Genomic DNA, 23,702 nt, shown 5'->3' with positions numbered 1-23,702 from the left:
TTCTCCAAAGATTTTTTTCTAGGTGCAGCCTTTTCCAAACAAAATTGACCTTCCTGATTCATATAAGATCTGTAGATGATGTTCCTGCTTTCTTGGCACTGGAAATTCCATGTATTTTCTCAAGGTAGATAAGGAAGGCCATTTCTTTCCTGTCCTAAAAAATTTCAAAGTCGTCCCCCTGCTATCTCACTTGTAGGCTGGTAATCCTTGATTTGTCATGTTTAAAGTATAAGACTGTTTCTGGCATTTCTATGGAGATAATGCATGGTGTACCAGAAATTATCAATAAAGGGTGCTGCATCTTGAACTTTTCCATGATCTGTCACTCTCTATAAAATGTATGATGTGTTTAAGGTAAGGAACTCCACTTCTGTTTTTGCCTAGACAGCTAGGTAATGAGAGAGAACTACAGAACAGTGATTCATGTTGTGACTTCTACACTTTCTGTCCAGAATTCCTTGCAAGTATTTTAGCAAGTCGTCTTTTCAGCACTGTACTTTGTAGCACAAGTTTTCTTTATCTCAGCAGGCCTTTCAGTGCACATCTGTCTCCCACAGAGTGAAAATGTTATTTAATAGGGTTCCAGAGTAAGTCTCTACATGTTATCAAGTGACTTCTCCTTTCAAATGAGAAATCAAATTCCATGTGTATCCACTTGCTGCCTGAGCATGCTCGTGCGGGAGCAGCAGGACTGCTATATGGAACAGACCCTTGTGTTTTTATCAAATATTGTCAGCTAAGCATAACTTGAGATCAAATTCCATGTTCAATAGACACCCGCTTCTTTGATATAGCTGAAAATCTGACTATTGTTTGTTGGAGAGGAGATTTTGTTATTATTTTGCTAATTATGTAAAATGGGATAATCTTTGAATTACCTTGCACTGATCATCTTGAATTATCAAATTCTTCAAGGAAGCATGTGTTTACTTTCCTTGCTCTTCCGCTGGCTTTTCAAGAATGTTCTCTATTCCTTAAGCCCAAAGCAACATAGGCTTCAGCAGAACAACTGAGGCAAGACTGAGGCCTTTCCTGTTGCTGACCTCCATGTATCCCCATGGGATTCATAAAATAAAGTACATATTTAGGTGAAGGTGTATCTGTATGGACTCTAAGAAGGATCATCTTAACTTGGTACACAACCTGACAAGTTAAGTTGTTGTTGATGTTGTTTAGCCCAGACAAGAGAAGGCTCTGGGGAGACCTTATAGCAGCCTTCCAGTATATAAAGGGGGCCTACAGGAAAGGTGGGAATGGACTCTTTATTGGGGAGTGTAGTGACAGGACAAAAAGTAACTGTTTTATACTGAAAGAGAGTAGATTTACATGAGGTATTAGGAGGAAATTCTTCACTCTCAAGGTGGTGAGGCACTGGAACAGGTTGCCCACAGAAGTTGTGGGTGCCTCATCCCTGGAAGTGTTCAAGGGCAACATGAGCAACCTGATCTAGTGGAAGATGTCCCTGCCCATGGCAGGGGAGTTGGAACTAGATCATCTTTAAGGTCCCTTCCAACCCAAACCGTTCTATGATTCTAAGATAATTCATCCAGCCCACAGACTTGTTCCAGTACACTGCCTTTTCCAGGATTTATCAGCCCTTTCCATGCCATGATGCATGCCCTTGCCATGGTGAATATCCTTTAATGTCCTCAAAAAAAACAGCAGGCAAAAATACTTACCTCTCACTTGCTGGTGTTCAGACCCTTGCAGTTACCACTGGCTGCCAGCCACATGAATTGCTGTAGTAGCAGCAGTTACTCCTATGTGTTATTTATTGAAGACTTGAAGAGTGTAGAACTTAATCGGGTGTGTACAAGCCTTTGATAATATTTTCCACAGCATTTTCCTGGAGAAACTGGCTGCTCATGGCTTGGATGGGTGTACTCTTCACTGGGTAAGACTGGCTGGATGGCCAGGCCCAAAGAGTTGTGGTGAGTGGAGCTAAATCCAGTTGGTGGCTGGTCACAAGTGGTGTTCCCCAGGGCTCAGTACTGGGGATATTCTGCCAAATATCTTTATCAGTGTTCTGGATGAGGGGATTGAGTGCACCCTCCGTAAGTTTGCAGACAACATCCGATAGGGAGGAAATGTTGATCTGCTCGAGGGTAGGAAGGTTCTACAGAGGGACGTGGACAGGCTGGATCAATGGGCCAAGGCCAACGGTACAAGGTTCAACAAGGCACAATGCCGGGTCCTGCACTTGGGTCACAACATCCCCATGCAACGGTACAGGCTTGGGGAAGAGTGGCTGGAAAGATGCTCAGAGGAGAAGGACCTGGGGACATTTGTCAACAGCCGGCTGAACATGAGCCAGCAGTGTGCCCAGGTGGCCAAGAAGGCCAACAGCATCCTGGCTTGTATCAGGAATAGTGTGGCCAGCAGAAGCAGGGCAGTGATTGTGCCCCTGTACTCTTCGCTGGTGAGGCCACACCCTGAATACTCCATTTGGTTTTGGGCCTCTCATTACAAGAAGGACATTGAGTTACTGAAGCGTGTCCAAAGAAAGGCAACGAAGCTGGTGAAGGGTCTAGAGGACAAGCCTTATGAGGAGCTGGGGTTGTTCAGTCTGGAGAAGAGGAAGCTGAGGGGAGACCTTCTCACTCTACAACTACCTGAAAGGAGGTTGTAGTGAGGTGGATGTCGGCCTGTTCTCCCAAGGAACAAGCGATAGGACAACAGGAAATGGCCTCAAGTTGCACCAGGGGATTGGATTGGATCTTAGGAAAACTTCCTTCACGAAAAGGGTTTTCAAGCATTGGACAAGACTGCCCAGGGAAGTGGTTTAGTAATCAACCCTGTAGATATTCAGAAGGTGCGTGGACATTGTGCTTAGAGATGTGGTTTAGTGGTGGACTTGGTCGTGTTAGGTTAATGGTTGGACTTGATGATCTTAAAGGTCTTCTCCAACCTAAACAATGCTGTGATTTGATGGTTCTGTGTATATAATAATGCCCATATAATAAGCACTTCTGGAAAACACTCCTCTGTGTGTGCAACACCATCATTCAGTGCAGGCAGAGCAGATCTGGTGCTTTTGGCAAGCTGTTGTAGTCCTGCTGTGGAAATGGGAGAGGATTCAGCATGTGACCCTTCTCCAATACTCATGAAAGCTCAGAGGAGCGGTTCCTTCCTGCAGTTTAGGAAGGTAACTTTTTTAAGATACTTTACTGGGAGAGTGATTTTTGATGCTTAGGAATTGCCTGTGAGGCACCAGGTCTCCAAGACCGGGCCTTAGTAGGAACAGCTTTTTGGTGGGAGGGGAAGGGCACAGTACGGCGTAATAGGAGATTCTTGTCTTACCAGCTGCTCCAGTGTCACAGTCTCGAGAGTCAGTAAAACCCATCAACCTTTAGATAGATCTCAAAAGTCTGACAAATCTGTGTTTGTCTGGAGAGAGGACAAGAAGCTGTTAGGATTGATTATTTTGGGACTTACTTCCTCCTTCGTGGCATGCAGTAGTATTTACGCTATAATTCTGCTATTAGTGACTCAGAAAAGAGAATATTTACTTTCCAGAAGAGGCTGGGTGAGAATATCAGGGCTCCATACAAGGGCTGTAGTAAGGTAAACAAAAGAAGCAAACAGGCAATTACTAGCTCTGTTCACAGGATCTCAAAGCAGTAGACTTCATGAGTCTGCAGTAAGTTTTTACTTTCATGAGCAGTTACTGCTAAGTATGTAAGAATACAACAATGAATCCTCAACCTTACCGTGCAGATCTGCATGACTTCAGCTGAACAAAGCAGTCAAGGACTGCTCTAAGCAGGAATAAATAGGCTGCTGTGAACTGTTTTTCAGCAGTCTCTGGATTCCACAAAAGCTTTTTGGGAATCTAGGCAAGATCATTAGCCCTATGGGAACCAACAGAGATCAACATTTTCAGATTTTCTGGTAGCTGACAGGACACGCTGGTTGTTTATTCAAATTGTGTGTTATTGGCAGCATTGTAGGTAGCTACAGCGGGTACATAAATATATATATATATATGTTTATTTTATGGGGGTTATGTATATGAGAGATTATTTTAAAGCTGTTAACTGCGTTTGTCCTAAATCCAGATTTTGCATTTCCTTCATGCTGGAGACAACAAACCCTGTGAAATATCTGTTACCTGCTCAATGTCTGAATGATCTGACGTTATTTTCAATCTGCAGTGCTCTTCAGTTAAGAGGAATTACATGTTTACAGATGGAAGGATCATCAAAGTCTTTCTGTTGCTTGTTTATGCTGTTCAGTCTCTTGATGTTTAGTGTATAATACGAGCAGCTGATTCATATCTGTCAGCCTGGAGAAAAGTCAAATCACATACAACCATCCCTACACTTGAGCACTTGCCTTTCCTTTTGTTAATTAAACTGTTCAGGTCTAACACATCAGTGTTTTCTGTTATCTAAGTATTTATGTGGGGTTTTTTAACAGTTATCTTTAAACGTGTCAGAGAATCTGTAGCAACTGAAAATGGAAGAACTAATCCCAGAATGGTTTGTTAGGCATTTTTCTATCAGTACTATTTTTCTAGACATCTGGCACCTGTTTGGGGAACAGAAATAAACAATGCAAAGAAAAGCCCAATTCAGTTTTGGCTGTCAGACTGCTAAGGACACAAAGATTAAATCTAAACACATAGAGTTTATGCCTTTAGAAGGATGAAAATACTGCAGTTTTGTTTCCCCACTAGATTTTAATGCCTAAAGATATTAAAAGGACTGTTCAAAAAATTAACATTGCCACAGATTATTTGAATTCATATCAATATGTTTGTTATTTAAAGAGCTTGATTGCCGCATCCCTTTTTTTGTTATAAAAATACACATTCATAAATTGCACTATTGTGTCTCGTAATGATTTATTTTGTCATTATGTTCTAGATATTTTTTTCAAGCCTTCCCAAAACTATTTTAGGTTAAAACTATATTCCATGGTCAATGTATCCGTTCTGTTCTCATTTGCCATGAAGATTTCAGTTCCATATTGTTGTTGTTGTTATTATTGTGAAATGGCAGAAATAAATGTGTGTGCTACAACTTTTGGAAGAGAGAATGACAAATAAGCACCAAGCCACTAAACCTCTAGTTGTGGCTTTCTTTTTTTAGTATATTTTCCTCCATCAAGCACAGTAATGAAGTCTTTGGATTTGCGTATTAGAACTATAATAAGTTACAGACTGCCAAAGTCACTTACAAAAAGCATGAAGCATACTTCTAGAAGTGTTTATGATTGTAGAGTTTATCTTATATTTTTGAAGTCAGCAAAAACCACAGAATTTTAAATAAATTTTTGCATATTTCCTGTAATGTAATTTTCATGCAACTAGTGTGTTGCAAGTTATCTATTGTATGATGTCAAGAGAGAACAGATACAGATTATGTATTTTGCTCTACAAATATTTTTGTATTCTTTGCTAAAATATCTGTAACACTGTGTGCCTTTATTTGCCCTAAGATTTAAAAACATCCATAAAAAAGCTCACCAACTCTGTAAAGAGGAGAGATTTAATTGAAATACATTGCCAAGGACAATATTTGACACAGTTTTCATGAATAAGTTTACTGATTTATGGAGCTTCTAAAACTTTCCTAACTACAGTTTTTCTAACAAAAATAATGTAAAATTTACTGTTTTCCAAAAATTGACATTTTATCTTGTGTTTCTGAATTTTTTTCTTATTTTTGCAAGTGATTAAAAGCGGTAAAAATCAGTAGAAGGCTGCAAAATGTTAAGATAGTATTTCTAAATAAAAAAAAAAAAGTGCAGTTTGAGACAAAAATAATGTCTAGTCTCTCACTGTAAGGTGTTCTTATTTTTCATCTAGCTGTATTCCTGAGATGATGATACATTGCTGCTTTCTTACAAGCAGAGTCTAGAAAGCTGCCAAATGTTGGTGTTTATGATAAAAGTTGTCATACCTACTGTTTTATTTCATTTATCCCAGGTAGAGAACAGCTGGAAAAAAAAAAAACAGACATGTGGCAGTGGAAGAGTGCCATGCACTAACCATACCTTGGAAATTCTCTGAGCAAATAATCACAACAGTCCACATTTTGCCATTTCCTTGACAGGCTTACCTTCTCTGTGCCAAATCCTTGTTACATGGGGTTCTTTTTTCCTTGAAGCTCATATTTTATGATGAAGGGAAGAGAAACATATTTATCTCCTTTTTTTTCCTTTACTTAACTATGTCATCAAGAACAGCTGAAGCTCAAATGTGCATCTATTTTTTTAATGCTTCCGGCTAGATTCAGAGGCTCTCTTCAGTCAACCAATATAATTGGCTGTGGTGATCAGAAACAACAAATTGTTTGCAGATATTCCTTCACCCTTTTCCAAAAAACTTCCTGTCTGCAGGAATTAACATTATGGGGCCAGGGAACTGGAAGAAGATGTTGCTCACTAAGGAGACTTTGTAATAAAGTAGAATAGGATATAGTCTGTCCTGTAAAGTAGGGTAGACAAATGCACATCAAGATTTATACTTTTCTCTAGAAGTACTTGACGCTTAGTGATGTGAAAAGGTACTGGCAGTGAATCACCATTGGCAAAGCTGGGAAAAAACCCTATGCACATAGTATACAGAAGTGTATTTTGCCCAAAGTGTAAGTTGCCCCACATGAAAACTTGCTTTCTGCTTGAAATGATGCTGCTCATCTTGCTGAAGTTGAAGACTCTGCCATCTTCAAGATCTCTGTGCCAGTGCTAGGGTGAAGTGCATCAATATGAAAGCAAAACTTCATTCATCCAAGATCCTGACAGAATGATGGATAAAACCGAATACATCATGTGAAGAGCCAGCTCCATTATTTGAGGCAGATTACCGGGCCTGCACACAAATAATGCTGAGCTAGTGGGACACCTAAGGTTAGGGAGAGTACCATGTAAATACAGCTTCTCTAGTGATGCTTAACAGCAATGTAAAATGACTTTTTAAATTCAGACATGTGCATATGAGTCTTTTTCCAAACAGGTGATCAAGAGTGAGGGCCTGCAGACAGGTTAGGGAAATTGAACTAATTTATCTCAATTGTTAAAAGTGAATTTTCAGAAATACCTTCTTTTTTGGGATGCTATCTTCCATTCACCTAAAATTTTTCTGAACTGCTGAGTACACATGTGACTAGTATAAGTTACAGAAACACGTACCTTGGCACCCCTGAGCTGCTGAGTGGTTCTGGTTTTATTGATGTGGACCATAGAAGTCTAAAGAAGAATGCAAACAAGTTCTGAATCTTGGCATAACAAGGTGCCTGATTCCTCAACGAGCACATAGATTGGTGTTTGCTGTAAGACTACTCACATATTCATAGGCACAGCAGGGTGTGTTCATGCTGACCACTGCAGGAGTCTAACATCCACACAGTTCAGAGAACCAAACTGTGAATAGTTCAAGTTTCGTATTTTTAATGGAGTGAGAGAGGTGCCTCCAATGAAATGATCAGAGCACTTATGTCAGCTTTCTGAAATACCTAGTGTAAACAGTCCCTAAATCCTCTAGTCTCACTTCCTGTAAACAAAGGGCCATGTCATTTTTTTTCTCAGAAAACAGATTACAGAAGGCTTTTAGTACACTGCCTAATATAATTTTAAAGACTTAGGAGGATCCATCTTTTTCTCTGTAAAATATACCCAAAATATTTCAAGGTTGACTATGCCCAAATTCAGCTTCTAGTCGCTGGGCCAGTTATGTCTTTATCTGAAACGCTTGTCTTCCCTGTTTTGTCTTCCCCATTTCCACTGTCAGATATCTGTGTGTACATCATGATAAGTGGCTTCTCAGTGTTTCTTCAATAATGAGTAGATATAAGGTTCAAGAAGTTTAAGTTAAAAAGCTTTTATTTTTAGAACCTCAGTTAGTTATTCTGTGGTCCTGACATCTCTTTTCCCTCCTTGAGACTTAGATGAGATTGTTGCATTAGTGGTTTTATGGATTCTGCATTATGTAGTACAGTTAGAAGAAATTCCTGTTTATACTTGATTTTCATCTGCATGTATAAAGACCACATTAAGCCTTCCTTTTGCCATGGTGTGTGGAGCTAGCCAGTGTCACCTCCTGCTCCTTCTGTGTTACTTTCCGCGACAGTCTCCCATACTGGCTAGATTTTTTGTTTCAGTGTTCTGTTTCAGTACAGTTAAATGCAATGCATTTTGAAGTTGTCATTGAACTTCAGGTTACAGTAAAGTGTCCTCTTGGGGTTTTCTGGAATCCAGAAGTCATATAATCTGTCAACTCCACCATAGTATGTTTTTATCTTGTATTGAGACATTATAAAAGTAAAATATTTAACACCTCTGGAGCAAAACCCAATTGCTAAGGTAAAATACACATATCAACCCTTTTCTTTGATGTTTTCTGCATTAAGCTTCGAGATGTGTCAGAGAGTTAGCTTTTAATCCATTTTGATGTGCCTTATTAATTCCATATAATTTATGCTGTTGTTTAATTATGTTGCCATAGGGTACAAAATCAGAAACCTTGAAAACAATCCAAGTATGTTAAATCAAGGCAATGTAGATGAGGTATAGGACCCATATTCTTTACATATTTATGAAGTGTTTGGCAAAATCTAGTCTTTGTTAAAGCATGATGTTTACATTAGCCTGTAAATCTTCATGGATGTAGACCCAGTTTATATATGCTGTTATTTATGGCCAAGACTGACATCTGGCTCACCAGTCATCACCCCCAGGTTATATTTTCAAGTCCTGAAATCAGGTTGTCCAATTGTAAGGAATTTCCTCAGTTTTTCAGGAGTTGTTAACTAAAGGTTAGTATTTTTTCAGTTCTTCTCATATGAGTTAGGACTGAAAAAAACTGAGAAATGGATTTAGGCTGGGAAGGAGGAGTTTTCAGAAGCAAAATACATTCGATAAGATGGTACAGATTAATGTGTCAGCAGTATGTACGCAATAGATCTACTTATGCTTCACTACATGAGACACTACTGGTAGTACCAAGGTAGTTCAGTTCCTGAGTGAAGTCAGTTTGTGAAGGAGGAGTGGCTGGTTGAACTAAAATCTAGCAAAGCACAAAGGAGATTGATCGAGTGAAGCACTTTGAAGAGTTTTTAAGATCAGACTTCTTGATTGAGGACACATATCTCATTTGGTCAATTCGGTCTGTAGTTTAAAAGCACTTTAAGTTTCTCACTGACATGAGGCTCTCGTATTGCAGTATCTGTAAATCAGTCTTTTTCCTCTCTCTGTTTCTCTCCGAGAGGCCCATTTTTTGCTGGTATTCAGTGACCTACCCTCACTTCCAAGGTATATTATAGCAGTGAGTTTCGGAGAGTGATGAAGCCAAGGGTTCTTAGGGTAGCTCTGCATAGTTGTGCACGTATGTATCTTTAATCCTACCACAGCAGAATACTGTTCTTTACCCCATATTATCACTGAAAGAAGCTGAGGAAGACTAGCACACTTGATAAATGCCAGTCTCTCACTTGCGGTGTTAAAAACTGCATAACTATCTAGCATTCATTACTGATATATAATATCAGAGGAATATGGAAATAAAATGGGGACAAGGAGAAAATTAAACTACAAAAGAATCATTCCTTAAAGTTTTCCTCTTCCTCTCCAGCTCTTCTTTTCCTGGAAATTCTATTGATCTCTGTAGCAATTTTATCACTCGTAGCTTGGTTTTGCAGAATTGAGTATTCAACAGATAGAAAGAAATGTAAAAATATTGCAAAGTATCATGCCTAGAAAAAAACTGACAGAATATTCTTCGCTTTCTAGAAAAATCACTGAATTTTAGAATTTAGGAAGATGGGATTGTTTAATAGAGAATTCCAGTGTCAAAAGGGACGATGTGTGTAGTAACCTACAATATGTGATGTTACTCAGATAAACCTAATAACTGTCATTAATTAAATATATCTCTGAGAACTTCATATAGGTTTAGCCTAGACTGGTTGGTTTGGTTTTTTTTTTTATAATATGGAAATCTGTTAATAAGTAACATTGTTAAGATTATTAATTTAGGATAATTTAATAGGAACATAATTGTGTTTCATACATTTGCCAAATAGGAAACAGAGACAATTATTTGTATCATTTTACGAAACAGAAAGCAAGCCCCTGGAAAGCTTTATGCTGGAATCACTGTGTTTAATAAAAGCTGAAAAATGAAACAAAGTAAACATATGTTGCTTACATTTTTAGTTGACTCTGAATGAAGCAGCATTGCAAGTGCGTTGAAGGATGCCATGGAAATATGAAATAATCTGGAGGGTAATGGACAGTTCTAAATAGGGTTTAAATTTAGATAAACATTACATAATGCATTCCAGACACATGGCATTATATATAAGCATTGTTGCTGCAGGACACTAGATAATGTTGTTTAAGCTCTTCAGCCTTCAATACTCCTCCTTCGAGTCACTTTTCAGACATAAGTAGATAGAAATCTGATTGTAGTATCGCAGGAAGGGAAGATTGCTTGTGAGAAGCCCCTGACTCTGTGCTTATAATCTCTTGAGTGTAGCTAAGATGATATATACATTTACCTCCCCAACCAAACATAGAAAAGAAAGGAATCGCTAATGGTATCAGTTGTCCCACAGTATAGAAAGCTTAGGCTTCTGTCAAAATCAGACCCTGATACGAGTGCAAATAAAATTTCTAACAACAGCAAAGTTATTCCAGCCCTCGCTCAGTGATGACAGAGACTGGTAGATACAGGGACTCCACGTGCAGTCACCTGGTCCTAACACTGCATAAGCTATAGCTGTGGGTTCCCTTTTAATGTAACTACAGTTTGATTCCTGCCACAGACACAACTTAATTTTGTCCCTGTCTTGATTGTGTTTGCCACCACTGTTGACTCATTAGTTAAGTGGTAGATTGTCCCTCTAAATATGAATCGGTTTTGTTTTAAATACTTTAATTTTATATTGGTTTGAAAGCTTTCAAGTACATTTGAGTCATCACATGGAATATTAATGGTAGGGTGATACTTTCAAGTAGATAAGCATGTAAAAACCCATGGCAGTTCAAAAGTTAGTAATGTGTATTATGTGTTACAGTTGCTGAGAATGAATTTTTACAAAGGACTGCCTGTTTACCTAAAAGAAGAGTAATTAAAGGTGCTTTGCTCTGGGTTAGAACCTGAATGTAGCATTGCAAAGCAAGTCACTCATCGTTTTCCCATACTGTTTTGCGGTCTGTGGATGATGCCTACTTCCCTGCTAGTGTCCATTTGCTTCTGAAACTTCAGATTGACGTTTCCCATACAACATGTGGAACAGCACGCAAAGCCTACTGCAGTCTTTTTCTGGGCTGGGGGAGAGGAAGGGAGACATTTTTTGAGTTTTCTCTTTCAAAAGTTCTGGTAAATATTTCTTGTCACAGCAAAGGATGTAGAGCGCTCTGGGAAGAAAAGCAATTCTTAAGTAGGTGGTCGTCTTTCAAATGTGGGTCATTTTGACTTGCTATGTCATAAACTTAAATTTCCATGAGTAATTACTGATAATAAACAAAACTTCAAAACTTAACAGTGACAAAATTACTCCAGGAACAAAACGTAAAGGTGACTTCCCCAAATGGAGCAAATGGATTCTATGTCAGTGGGGCTACTGTGTTTTGACAGCTCTCCCTTATAAAAGTCATCATTCAAAATTAACATATTTCTCCATGGTATCTGATGATAACACTCTGATGGTGTGGGGGCCAGTGCAAGGCAGAATAAAAAAAGTGTAAACAAAATGTAGTGCCAAGTGGCAGTAACTATAACCAGGTAATTTGGAAAACATACGGACAAATCAAGTGTGGAAGTCAGAATTAAAAAAAAAACAGGAAATCAAATAGCAACAGTGTTGTGGTTTAACCCCAGTCAGCAACCAAGCCACCCAGGTGGGATGGGGGGAGAATCTGAAGAGGAAAAGTAACAAAAATCGTGAGTTAAGAACAGATTAATAATAATAATAATTAATGATGATGATGATGTAGTAATGAAAAGGAAAACAATGAGAGAGAGAGAAACAAAACCCAGGAAAAACAAGTGATGCAACCGCTCACCACCCACCAGCCGATGCCCAGCCAGGCCGTGAGCAGCGATCGGTGCCTTCCAGCCAACTGCCCCCATACTGAGCATGGCATCATATGGTATGGAATATCCCTTTGGCCAGTTTAGGTCAGCTGTCCTGGCTGTGCCCCCTCCCCTCCCGGCTTCTTGTGCATCTCCAGCCTTCTCGGTCGGTAGAGCATGAGAAGCTGAAAATTTCTTGATTTAGTGTAAGCATGACTTAGCAACAACTAAAACATCAGTGTGTTATCAGCATTATTCTCATCCTAAATCCAAAGCACAGCTACTAGGGAGAAAATTAACTCTATCCCAGCCAAAACCAGGACAAACAGAGAAGATCATTTGAGTCTGACACTTTAAAGTAAGTGATGCAGGAAGTGAAAGAAATGTCTGAATATACAGCCACAAATTGAGATAATGAAGTACACATTGCTGAAGGTAGCCGGTAAACCATCCAAATGCCGAGGTGATAAATAGCAAATAATGAAAATAACGAAGAGCCTGTGTTCACAGGTGAAGCACAATGATTCTGTTCTGTACATAAGCACCGGCTCTGCCGGTTTCTCCTGTTCTTTTCACATTTGCCGTATGTCGTCAATGATGCTTGCTGAAGAGGCCGTCAGGGAGGTGTCTGAGCACAGCCACGTGCACACACTTCTGTTTGGCTGGTTGAAGGCCTGCTCAGGAGCAGAAACAATGTTGTTGTGCCTTACCCTTACCCTCCTGTGCCTATTTAGTTCATCTTGCTGCGTCATCTCTCAACGACAGTACAGCACTGAGGCTCTGCTCAAGTGTGTCGCTGAGACATGCCTTGGCAGCATTCATGTCTGAACAGTCACTCCGGCTCTGGTCTGCTGGAACTCCTGACTGTGAGTACAAAAGGGGCAGAACAGCAGGAAGTGTGTGTTGAAAAAAAAGTGTGAGATAAAGCAGCCAAGGAAAGCAGTGCACAATTACCTTCTGTTCCATTGGCTTCTTCCTGCTGTGACTTGCTTCTGCCCAGATTCACTTGTCAAAGTTTCGCTAGCTTATTACTCAAATCACCATTTAATTCCTTAACTAATTGATACTGTATGCTTGGACAGGATGTGTGGTTTGCCTCTTGGATACAATAATATTGAAAATGCACAGGCATCAATAAATAACTGTACTCTCCTGGCAGTATGTTTTCCTGATGTTGGTCATTGAGTAGATTAGTTTTTAAAAAGTCTATTGCAGCGGTGGCAGTAGTATTAGACTATTTTTATATGGAAATAGTCTGGTTGTTCTGTCATCACAAAAGGATGATCAGTGTCTAGTTTATCTATGTGCAGACTACATTACTGTCTCACAAAACAATGTCCCAGTGCTAGGATTGCTTCATTAAGTTTATGCTACATAGACATAATTATGCAGGAGCTACGAATAGCTCATCTAATTGAAAATAATGGTTATACAGAGAGAACGGGTTTGATTACTGTGACTAAGCAAGCACATACTGTACAACCATTCATGAACTGCATGGAACACATATGGTATTATACGGTGTATTTGTTTTGGTTAACAGCTTCTTTCCCCCATCCTGATTACAAATCGGAGGTGTTACTGCTTATTTGCCTGTTATCTTTTTTCTCAGAGACCTAGAGGGACCTGTGAGAAGGCAGCATGAGCTGATATTTATCCAGTAAATTATGTCAAGCTAAGCTTTGAAATACATTCAACATTTATACCCGGACACATTTTAGGGAGGATGTAACTTAAATAAATATTCTCCAGGCACCACAGATGAAACTGTCTGTGGTTTTTTTATGTCTGTGTTTATACTAGTACCCTACGGGATTAAACATCCTTTTAGAAATGCAGAGTCTGCTGTACTGTTAATCTCTTGGTGCTCATTCTGGTTAATGCTAACATTTAATTCTTGCTTCGTCTAAAAGACATAGGTCTCTTCTTTATTCCTTGAAAATAAAACTGAATTTTTACAGTGAAGTTGTTGAAAGTTTTCATTTATTTGATTGCTGTTGATTGTTATCACCAGGCACATGGGATAAAAGTTGCTGCTGCTGTTGTTCTCTTAACTAATTTTTTTCTTACTTAAGTGTTAGTTCTCTACCAGAATGTTACAAGAAAATTCCTGAGATTATGAAGTTTAATAGATCTGATTTAGAAATATTATTAATATCTCTAGAGGCTCAAAAACCTCTGCTGGCTTGCCATGTTTAACTTCCCCTCCATTTTAATGAACTATTTCATAGCTCTAGGCTATGTGCTAATGCTGTAGAGGCATGGAGAGATCACTGCCATCCAGAATTTTTAAACAGATGACTGTTTAAAATATGAAGATGGGACACACAGTGATGCAATCCTGCAGTAACACAACTATCAATTTGCACAGTCTGGAATCAGAGGCACTTGCACAAGCTGTTCTTGAGGCATTTTAAGAAATAGCAGAAGGAAAAAAGCGGAAGCATAGGGCAGAATACTTTCTTAAAGTATTCCAAACCGTTGTCTTGACTTCAGAAAAGTTGCCTTTTCAGATAGTTTTAGATTTGAAATTCAGTGAGTTAGAATAATTTAAAACTGTTACGTCCCCATTTATACAAATGCCTATTGAAGCATCAGACACGTTTTCCATCCCATTCCTTTCCAACATGGTCTGATTGTGGAAGGCATTTCTCAGTTTTTTGGGCCAACATACCTCAGTTTTGCTCTTCAAAAAATTTACGTGGCACCCAGCATTGAGCATTTACTTTGAAATGTCATAAAGATAATAGCATTCCACAGTCCCCTTCAACACCATGTATCCTGGTTTCACAGCCCCCTGTTTAGGAGTCAGTGCGGTGGCCCTGTCTGACCTTCTGTACGCATTCTGGTGCCGTGTACTAAAATCATAATCCCAGGTTTTGGTCAGGTACTGTTTTTTCCTAGTTAGAAATTTTAATTATAAGCTTGGGCTGTAAACTAAGTACGTACGTACAAGTAAATTTGATGCAAGGGTGAGCAGGACTGAAGAGCCGAGAGAAATAATGTGTTGATTGTGAAATACTTCGACTGATTTGCAGTTACTCACAGCAAGTGGGCATAAGAGTGCACTATACAGTATAGTGTATGGTAGCTGAGGACAGTAGTCCTTTGCTCTCACATTATTGATGTAAGTCATAAAAGACTCCTCTGCATTTAAACTGTTTTCTACTCTGTACAGAACTGCGCATGCAAGAGCTAAAGCTGATGCTGCGGATCAGGCTGCTCAGGCTGCTCGCCAGGAATGTGATATTGCAAGAGCAGTTGCCAGAGAACTTTCACCAAATTTCTACCAACCAGGTAATTATAGATTGGGGTTTTTGTGGCTAGTTTTTTCCTTGTGGTGAAAAGGTTCTGTGTTATGTTAAAAAGTTTATTTCATTTTGAATGTTGTAATTGATACAGGTACAACAGTCATGTAGGTAATGAAGACTAGGTTGCTCAAGGGGATTTTGTTTTCAATTTTTAATCATTTGGTGACTATTGCTTTCTATAAAAACAGTTGAGTATCAAAAAGTCAGTATCAAGCATACAACTTTGCCTCAATAGCTTCTCGAGGACGCTGTCAAAACAGACTTCAGGGAATGTAAATCAACAGAAATTTGGATTATTTCTAGGGTGTGTTTATTAGGGGAAGGATCCTTAGGTTTTTTACAAGGGAATTCTTGACAGTCTTGGTTAGTATGGCCGAGTTCTGGAGAATGTTTACCATTACACGTACATAACCTGAGAGGGAATCTTCCTCTGTTATGCCTGTGGTGCTCTGTGGAACATTAGTCCCATACTCAAGATATCATAGAATTAAGTCTGTGTCACCTATATCAACATTGCAACCCATTTTTACCTGTCACTAGTTTGGAAGGTTGCTATAAAAAGAAGCAAAGTGGTTTTTGCTTTGTTTTTCTGATGTCTCTCCATGAGGTTAATATTTTTGTGTACTGCTCTTTAGCTTAAGATTGAATAGATAAAATGCAACTCCACTTGCCAATTTAATTTTCGTAAGTCTGTCCTTTCTTTCACCTGTCAAGTAAGTTGAGTTATATCTTGTTATTACTTCTCAAGGAGTTGCCTGCACTTGTATGTTAATACAGTTTATAGCTCTGAGATTCATTTTCGCTTACCTTCATCTTCTGCATATCCTTGTTTCAGACACAAACACCTTTATCCTTAAATGTACCCATATGATGGATGCAGGCTAATATCGTGACCCGCAAAATCCAAGAACAACAACATTCCTCAACATTTTCTAACAATCTACATATTTCCTTCAATTTTTGGTATAAGTAACAGCTATTTATAACTTGTTATAAATCATTACTGTCAGTTAGCTTAAAGAATACTTGTTTTCGTCTTTATTCCTAAGCATTTAGTTGTAGAGAGCAATCTGCATATTTTGGGGTTGGGTGGGTTAGAGTGCTGTTTTTTGTTTGTTTGGTGCCTAGGCCAAGGGCTGGTCACTTCGTGCAGCTTAGAATCTCCATTCCCCTTATCAGTCTTGCAACCTTTCTTTGTATTCATCCTGGCATAAATTCATCTTTCTTGAACATGGCTGTACAGAACTGTAGGTAAAGCTCAATGGAATTATTTCCAGTAGTACAACTTTACTAGCTTTAAAATTGTATCAATACGTACCTTTCACTGTTGGAAATTACCTCAGTACAACCTCTCCTGTGGACCATTAGTAGCCCATACTTGGTCCTATGATACCGAAGTCTTTTTCTTTTTCCATTATTTTATTCTTACATCAATGATGAACTCCCAGTTTATAGCAGCAGTCCATGTTATGTCATAAGTTAAGAAGTCATCAGCTTAGCCATACAAATAACTAATGTAAAAGGAGAGCTTGATAGAGGGTAGAAGTAAGAGAGAATTAAAGCATTTGGAATGAAAGTCTTTCAGAACTGCCAAGCCCCTAAAATAAAGAAATTACTGGAGTACTCGAGAGAAAACACGAACAGCTGATGGCGTGAAATTTTACTTCAAGAAATCCCCCAGATGAGGAATTTGTTAGATGTCTTTTTTTACTTCCTGCCACAGGATGTGAAGAAGCATTGCTGACAAATCGGCTGAGATGTGGGGAGAGAAGGTGCAGGATTCTTACTTTCCTCTCATTTAAAACTTTTATTCCAGTTAAGGAAGGGAGGAGTTTATATCCCTTCCCCAGATCTGCTGTATATGTGTACAGTGATGTAACAAAACATTTCTGGAAGTCTACTTACTCTATTCTTTGTGTGGAAATGTCTGTCGGTTAGCTAGCTATCTATCAAAAAATAAATACCTTTTTTGGAGTCTAAGTTTTAAATGCCCTCATTATTTTCAAGATGGCCAAATACAGCATATTTGTACACACTGGGAAAAAAAAATGCCATTCCCGTTGCTTAAGTAACTTTAAGATGCCAAGATGTTAACTCAATTTCAGTAAGCCCAGATAAGCTGCGGCAGAACTCTGGGTTCATACATCATTATGATCCTTTCAAATACTATCATGTCAGAGATACTTTCTGTTCTCAGTGTTCACAATGCCTTTCAGATACGTTCTTTCTAACTGATACCAGTTAACCCTGAGTCTCAGCTGTACGCATACTTGCTTTTTTAAGTATTTCCTAAGTGTCATGCTATGAGTTACTGGACAATGTTATCATTACCTTTTGGTGTTTATAGTAATAAAGTAGATAAATATTTTTAAGTATTTGTGTTCACTCACACAAACAGCAGTAAATATCTGCTTTTCAAATAGCACTTTTTGTATGTTTGAATGAAAACCGGGTAACCATTATACGCTTCCTAATAGCAACTTCTCCGTTTTCTTGTTGCTTGAGCTTTTTATTTTTACAGTACCTTTATAAGCTTCTATTAGTGCTACTAAAAGGTAATGATAAGTATTGTATCTCAGTCTCTGAAACTGTAGTTAAGATAAAGCTTTCCGTTGTGCTAAATTGTCTTGAAAATAAGTTATTGTGGGAAAGTGTAATTTTTCTCTCATTGCTTGAACTCCTTAGTATGGTAGGCAAGCATGCTGTCAGCAACGAATAAATGTATGTAGTATATCAACAAGCCTCTTGAAAGAGAGAGGAAAAAAGTGAAATACAAATACCTCCCTGTAAACAACAGTTAAGCATTTTTTTCTGTCTTAATGAGTGATCTCTGCACTACCTGCAGCCTAAGTCCATTTAAATATTTGAAAATCTTTTGATAAAGCTCTTAAATTTCAGATTCTTAAAAAGCAATCTTCTGGGCCATATAGCCTAGTATTATGCCCAATTTATAATTACAGTGAATATTCATCACTCTGTACCATGACAGTTCTTACTTCCCAACTACTTTCTCTCACATTCAATTTTGTGTTCATTAAGACATTTATCAGAAGCTGCCAAGAGGTTCTAGCTTTGTAATGTAGTTTAAGAGGAGACTGAAAGGAGAACAAAGCGGTAGGAAGCAAAGTAGCATTCAGCAGGTGAGAATAATAATGTCAGTCTGAATCATTAATATTGAGGTACCATAGAAATCTTGAAATTTAGCTTTGCCAGTAATTGATTACCTTAATATTTGCATATAAGGAAAGCAAGTATGATTGAAAAGGTCAGTGCCGTGGTGTAAGGATTTAGAAGGTTACAGGGAGCTGTGTTCCCTAAGTTTGTTGACACTAGTCTCAGGCAAGACCCTGCTTCTGCTTTTGATGTAGCAGAGGTTTGGCTAATGGTTAGTAGCTATCAGGATGGTATATCTTTGCAGAGCCCTACCCACAATGGTATATGTTTTGTAGATTACACAAATGTTGCAGTCTTCATAGAGGCCATACTTTACAGGCCTTTTTATCACCAAATAAAATGAATTTTGAGAAATCCCAGCTCTGGCCTGTTTGTTTCCTCCAGGCATCACTAAACTTGTAGATGTGTCAGAAGAGAGCATACCAGGACAGGAAACAAATGAAACCTGAGTCATATCCTCATTCAAGGGAGTTGTACAGGGACAGTTTGAGATTGCCTTTGCTTAAAGAAAAGCAATAAATGCCGTTTTGTGTCTCTTGTTAAAACCTAGAGACAGGCAAAAATACTAACGGGAGTGCTGTATCAAAGGTGTGACAGAAAAGAAAGCCTTTTGACACCCAGTAAAAAGGGGGAATTTTGTTCTATGCTTGCACAAGGTTAACGGATACTTTGACTTACCCATTCATGCTAAATTCTACAGGCCATCTCTAGGATATAGTATGGTAAACTACCAGGAGGTAGGCTAAAGTATGAACTTGCACAGACTGGACGGCTAAGCCATTATTGTCTGTGTGCATATATATCCTGCAGCAAATGGATACTGCTCTTTCATTCAGTTTGAATGAATAACATTTGATTAAATGAAAGAGGGGTAAAACTACTTTGCTGCAGGGTAAGAGCAGTCTGGGCTCTTTACCATGGAGCAGTTAAGGTCTGGAAATTTAGACCTGAATTGTTTTATGGCAGATTATTTTTCAAGCCAACCAGCTGCCAGGCAAACATACATGGCTCACCAGAACAATTCATCCAGCCTTTGATCTCCTAAACAAGGCAAGAGAGAAATCAAGGAGCAGTTTATCAATTAACACTCTCCAAAGAGATGGTGTATGAGCAAAGATTTTCTAATGAAAAGAACAAGAATTTGTCATTTTTACCAGCCTTTTTTCCTGTAATGTTTGGTTATGCTACAGCATCAGTGTTATCTTGCTGAACATTACTTGTTTCAGAAATAAGCATTTTAAGCTTTTGAGAAGGCAACTTCTAATGACTTTTAAAGCCTTAAAGAGTAACTGTGTTCTCCGTTCTCTTTTGACCAGTGGCGGATGTCTGTAGCCTTGGAAGAAACCCATCTTCTTCCTCTCTGCCATCTCTACCTCCTCCAGTTCACAAAATGCAAACTCCATATGGACAGGAAAGAGGGATTTCTGCCTGATGCTAATTAACTGGAATGTGCTGGCTAAATGCATGTGGACCAGGCCAGATATTTTTATTTAAAAAGCCAATTACAATGAGCATTTTGCCTGATTAGAATTACCAGGCATGCCATCAGTTTGTGCCTTAAAGCATACGGAAGCTCACTAGTTATTCTTAGTCATATGAGAGCCTGTTCATTTTCTGAAATTATTCAACATACAGCTTCATCATCCTCACAAAACTGTTGTCAGGATCCTTGCTACGGCATCTTTTCTCTACAACTTTTATTGCTGCCGTCCTCTTTCTGCACAACTCTGGAGAAGCCAGAGCCTAAAGGAGTATGCTAAGGCACTTCTGTTGTATCTAGTAATTAAAGAAGGTGCATTAAAAGAAAAGGTATCAGCTTAAAGCTTTATTCTTGTTCTTCCCTTTCTTTCTATAACTCTTGTCATACCAGTCTTCATGACTTGACTTCGAAATTTATCACCAGTCTCACCAAGCCCTAGGTACAGATGCTCCCACCCTTCCACATCTTTCCTTTTGCCCTGAATGAGGCCCATCCAGTTTGCTGTCAGTCTGCACCCATCCTGCCTCACTTTCGTACACGCATGCTGGCTCAACGCACTCCCCAGCAGTCTTGAATGCATCTGGGACAAGAGAGCATGCTTGGGAGAAGACAAAGGAATGAGAGGTTGCACTGGAGTAGCCTTAATTCTTCAGGATGCTTTTTCAGTCTCTCCAGATACTTTCGAGTCACATAATCAAATTACGTGCTTAGGAAAAAATGCACGTAATTGGTTTTGAGCAAATTAACTTTTAAAACTAATAACGGAGAACCAGTTTCCTGTAGAGAGATAAAGCTGTAAGCTGTTACCGTCACTGTAATTTTCACAGGCTTCCATTAAGTACTGAGCAAGTTAATTTGCGTCTAGATACCACTTGTGATTATCTTCATGGAAGGCTACAGGATCTGACTATGAAGCTAGCTAGACAGTCAGGCAACTAGCCTGGACTAGCTTCAGGCTCCGTTGCTATCTTTAAGTACCTTCTTGAACTAGGTGTACCTAGGTGTGTCTATCTTAGCTGCAACCACAGGAGTGTTAATTACAAGTATAATCTGAGAGAAAGAGGTCAGTGCTACCTTGGAGTTTTAATTGCCTCCTTTCTTCTGTTCAGAATTATTCCTTTGCTTCCAAAAAGAACCATTCCTTCCAGGACACAGAACCTGGACACTGTTGGCCTGCTCCAGTAAATTTCTATATTGGTCTGTCACAGTGTCCATCAGCCAAGGACAAGATGAATTAGGGTCTGTCACATGGGAGTATTGTCACAGTGTCAACATTTCCATTATAAATCCTATTTATAACTGCATCATAAATATTTGTTCCATGTTGAAATTCAGCTAACAAGGTCCGTCCTCTGAGAACATTCCTTACAGTGCTCATTTTCACTAGAGTATGGTGGTTTATTTTGAAAGGACTTAATATAAGCCTTCACTAGTATAATACTGTTGGAAAAGGTTAGGTTTCTCATGCTATTATTTTAATATGTGATATGGGTTACACTAGCATATCTCCACAGCTGTGTTGGTTACAGCGCCTTGTACTACTTGACCATAAGCAGTTAATGCTTGCTGTGGGCTCTTTTGCTGTTGTTTTTATAGGAAACGGGGAAAGAGATATGTATTCCAGAGGAAAAGGTAGCACATTAGAGAGACATAGTCTTCGGAGATGCGTTCTACGTTTGTCAAGGCCAGAGAAACAGATGGCTAATGAACATGGCATTTTGTTCCAAGAAAGTCTGCAAGATTTAAGACTTACATAGAGGTAGAGAGAAATCTGAAAAAGAAAGATGTTATTCAGATTATAGACCTAAGTAATGTAATGTAGTGTTGTTCAGTGTGATGTAGAAGTTGATGCTGAGAGTTTGGAGGAGATGAAGCTTTCTACCTTTTAGTCTTGTAACAATTATTGACTCAGATCATAATCTGAACCAGAGCTAAATCTAGAATTGAAACACAGCCAGAATGGAATTGGTAGTTGAATTGTTTTGTATTGTGAGATTAAACAGGATGAAGACTGTAAAAAGATAACGTAGAGGGACCAAGAACAGAGTAATCTGAGATTATGTTCTTTTAAAATATAATTAAAAAGTGAAAGAAAAATGAAGGGGAAATAAAAGGATGAATCACTGAAGTTAACAGAGGAGAATTGTTCCACAAGAGGAGAATGGCCGGCTGTGTCAGAGGATGAGAACAGAGTACTGATACTGAGATTATGACTAAGAAATCAGCAGAGGAACCTCAACAAGTATCAGATGAAGAGCAGAAGGTATTTTGTCAGGGGCAATTGCCAAACTGTGAAGAGTAGAGGATAGATTTGGAGGATTCCACTGTATTGGAAAGCATCTGACAGCTATGAATGATATTTTTCTCCTCCTCCTAAAATCTCAAAATCGTGTCATTTTGTGGTTGTTTCAAGTTGCTTGTGGAAGTGGCTGCAGTTTTTCTTCTGAAGCTGTTTGATCCCTATCAGCAGAACAACTACTATAATTTCAGTCATTTCTGGTATCTATGTAAACCTGCGTATGTGGACAGATGGACCAGGAGCTTGAGGGTTGGCTTGTGTAAGAAATTTTGTTTAAAATTTTTCTCAGTATATGATACCAAATTCTGCAAGTGCAATGGAATGCAAGGAAGAAAAAACTGCTGCTTCCTCCGTACTTTTATGTGGCCCAGGAGGCAATGTATCTGCTACAACTTCGACAGTCTATTACCAGTCTCCCACTGAGAACTGGCATGCTTATGTTAAAAGCTTTGATCAGAGTAGTGATCACTCACCAAATGCAAGCTAGTTTGCGGAATTACCAGACCAGAATTTAAACTGAAGACAGAGACTTGTTCCTCAGAAGTGCTACGACAAGTCCTTAAGGGCTGACAGACTTAGCCAGTAGATGAGATGTGAACCTGCTCCTGGTGCAGTCAGTTGCCGGACTCCCATGGAACAGGATGATAGCCACGCACTTGAGACGTGATATGGCAGGAGAATCAGCTAATACTCTTCCAGGCTGCATATACAGAAGCAGCACGTCATGGAGAAGGATAATGGTCCCTTCTCTGCACGATCCAAGTGACACTGAATCTGAAATATTGCGTATAACTTTGGACATCATCATACCAGAAAGATGTGGACATGTTGGGAGAAATGTAGAAGTGTGGATTTTACTGGGCAGATATTATGGCACATTAACAGTCTCTTCATGTATATACAATCATCTTTTCAGGGAATATGCCATTGTGATGAGAACAGAATTACAGCCTTTCACTTCTGCCCATCTTTTACGATAGATATAAGGGAGCTTAAAGAACCCTGCTGCCACAGTTAACATTTGCTAAATTTTCCAGTGGATTTTTTTTCTAGTTTACAGAAAAATGTTCCCATGATCAGAGGTTCATGTACCGTTTTTAATAATAGACGTAAAACATCCACTGATGCTAGGCTTCAGTCTCCCTCATGCCCTAGCGCAGCTCAGCTGAAGTAAAGTAGGCTTTAGATTTTCGATGAAAAAGCTACAAGCTTACCTTCTCAGTTATCTCATATTAAGCAGCCTGCAGGCTCAGAAGCATTCAAGTAGATTATAGTACGTGTGTTATTTAGCTGGGAGCATTCACATTAAATACAACGCGTGTATATTAACTAGCCTGGAAAAATGAAGTCTGTCCTATATACAGGAGCCATATGCAACACCATATAATCTTGCAAATATTTTTTGAAGTTCTGTCA

At 38.9% G+C, this 23,702-nt stretch overlaps 1 protein-coding gene across 5 annotated transcripts in view; it reads left to right on the top strand.

Moving 5' to 3' along the window:
- Positions 1-23,702, top strand: part of JPH1 (junctophilin 1) — an 88,278-nt gene that overhangs the window by 41,484 nt on the left and 23,092 nt on the right. For all 5 annotated transcript variants that reach the window (XM_075085267.1, XM_075085265.1, XM_075085264.1 and 2 more), the window contains exon 3: positions 15,201-15,319. In XM_075085267.1, coding sequence (XP_074941368.1) covers positions 15,201-15,319 — 119 coding nt within the window. The remainder of the gene's footprint in view (positions 1-15,200; positions 15,320-23,702) is intronic.

Source organism: Phalacrocorax aristotelis, chromosome 2 (assembly GCF_949628215.1).
Source record: "Phalacrocorax aristotelis chromosome 2, bGulAri2.1, whole genome shotgun sequence".
Taxonomy (NCBI): domain Eukaryota; kingdom Metazoa; phylum Chordata; class Aves; order Suliformes; family Phalacrocoracidae; genus Phalacrocorax; species Phalacrocorax aristotelis.
Note: the sequence above shows the minus strand (reverse complement) of the source record. Positions and strands in the feature narration are given on the sequence as shown.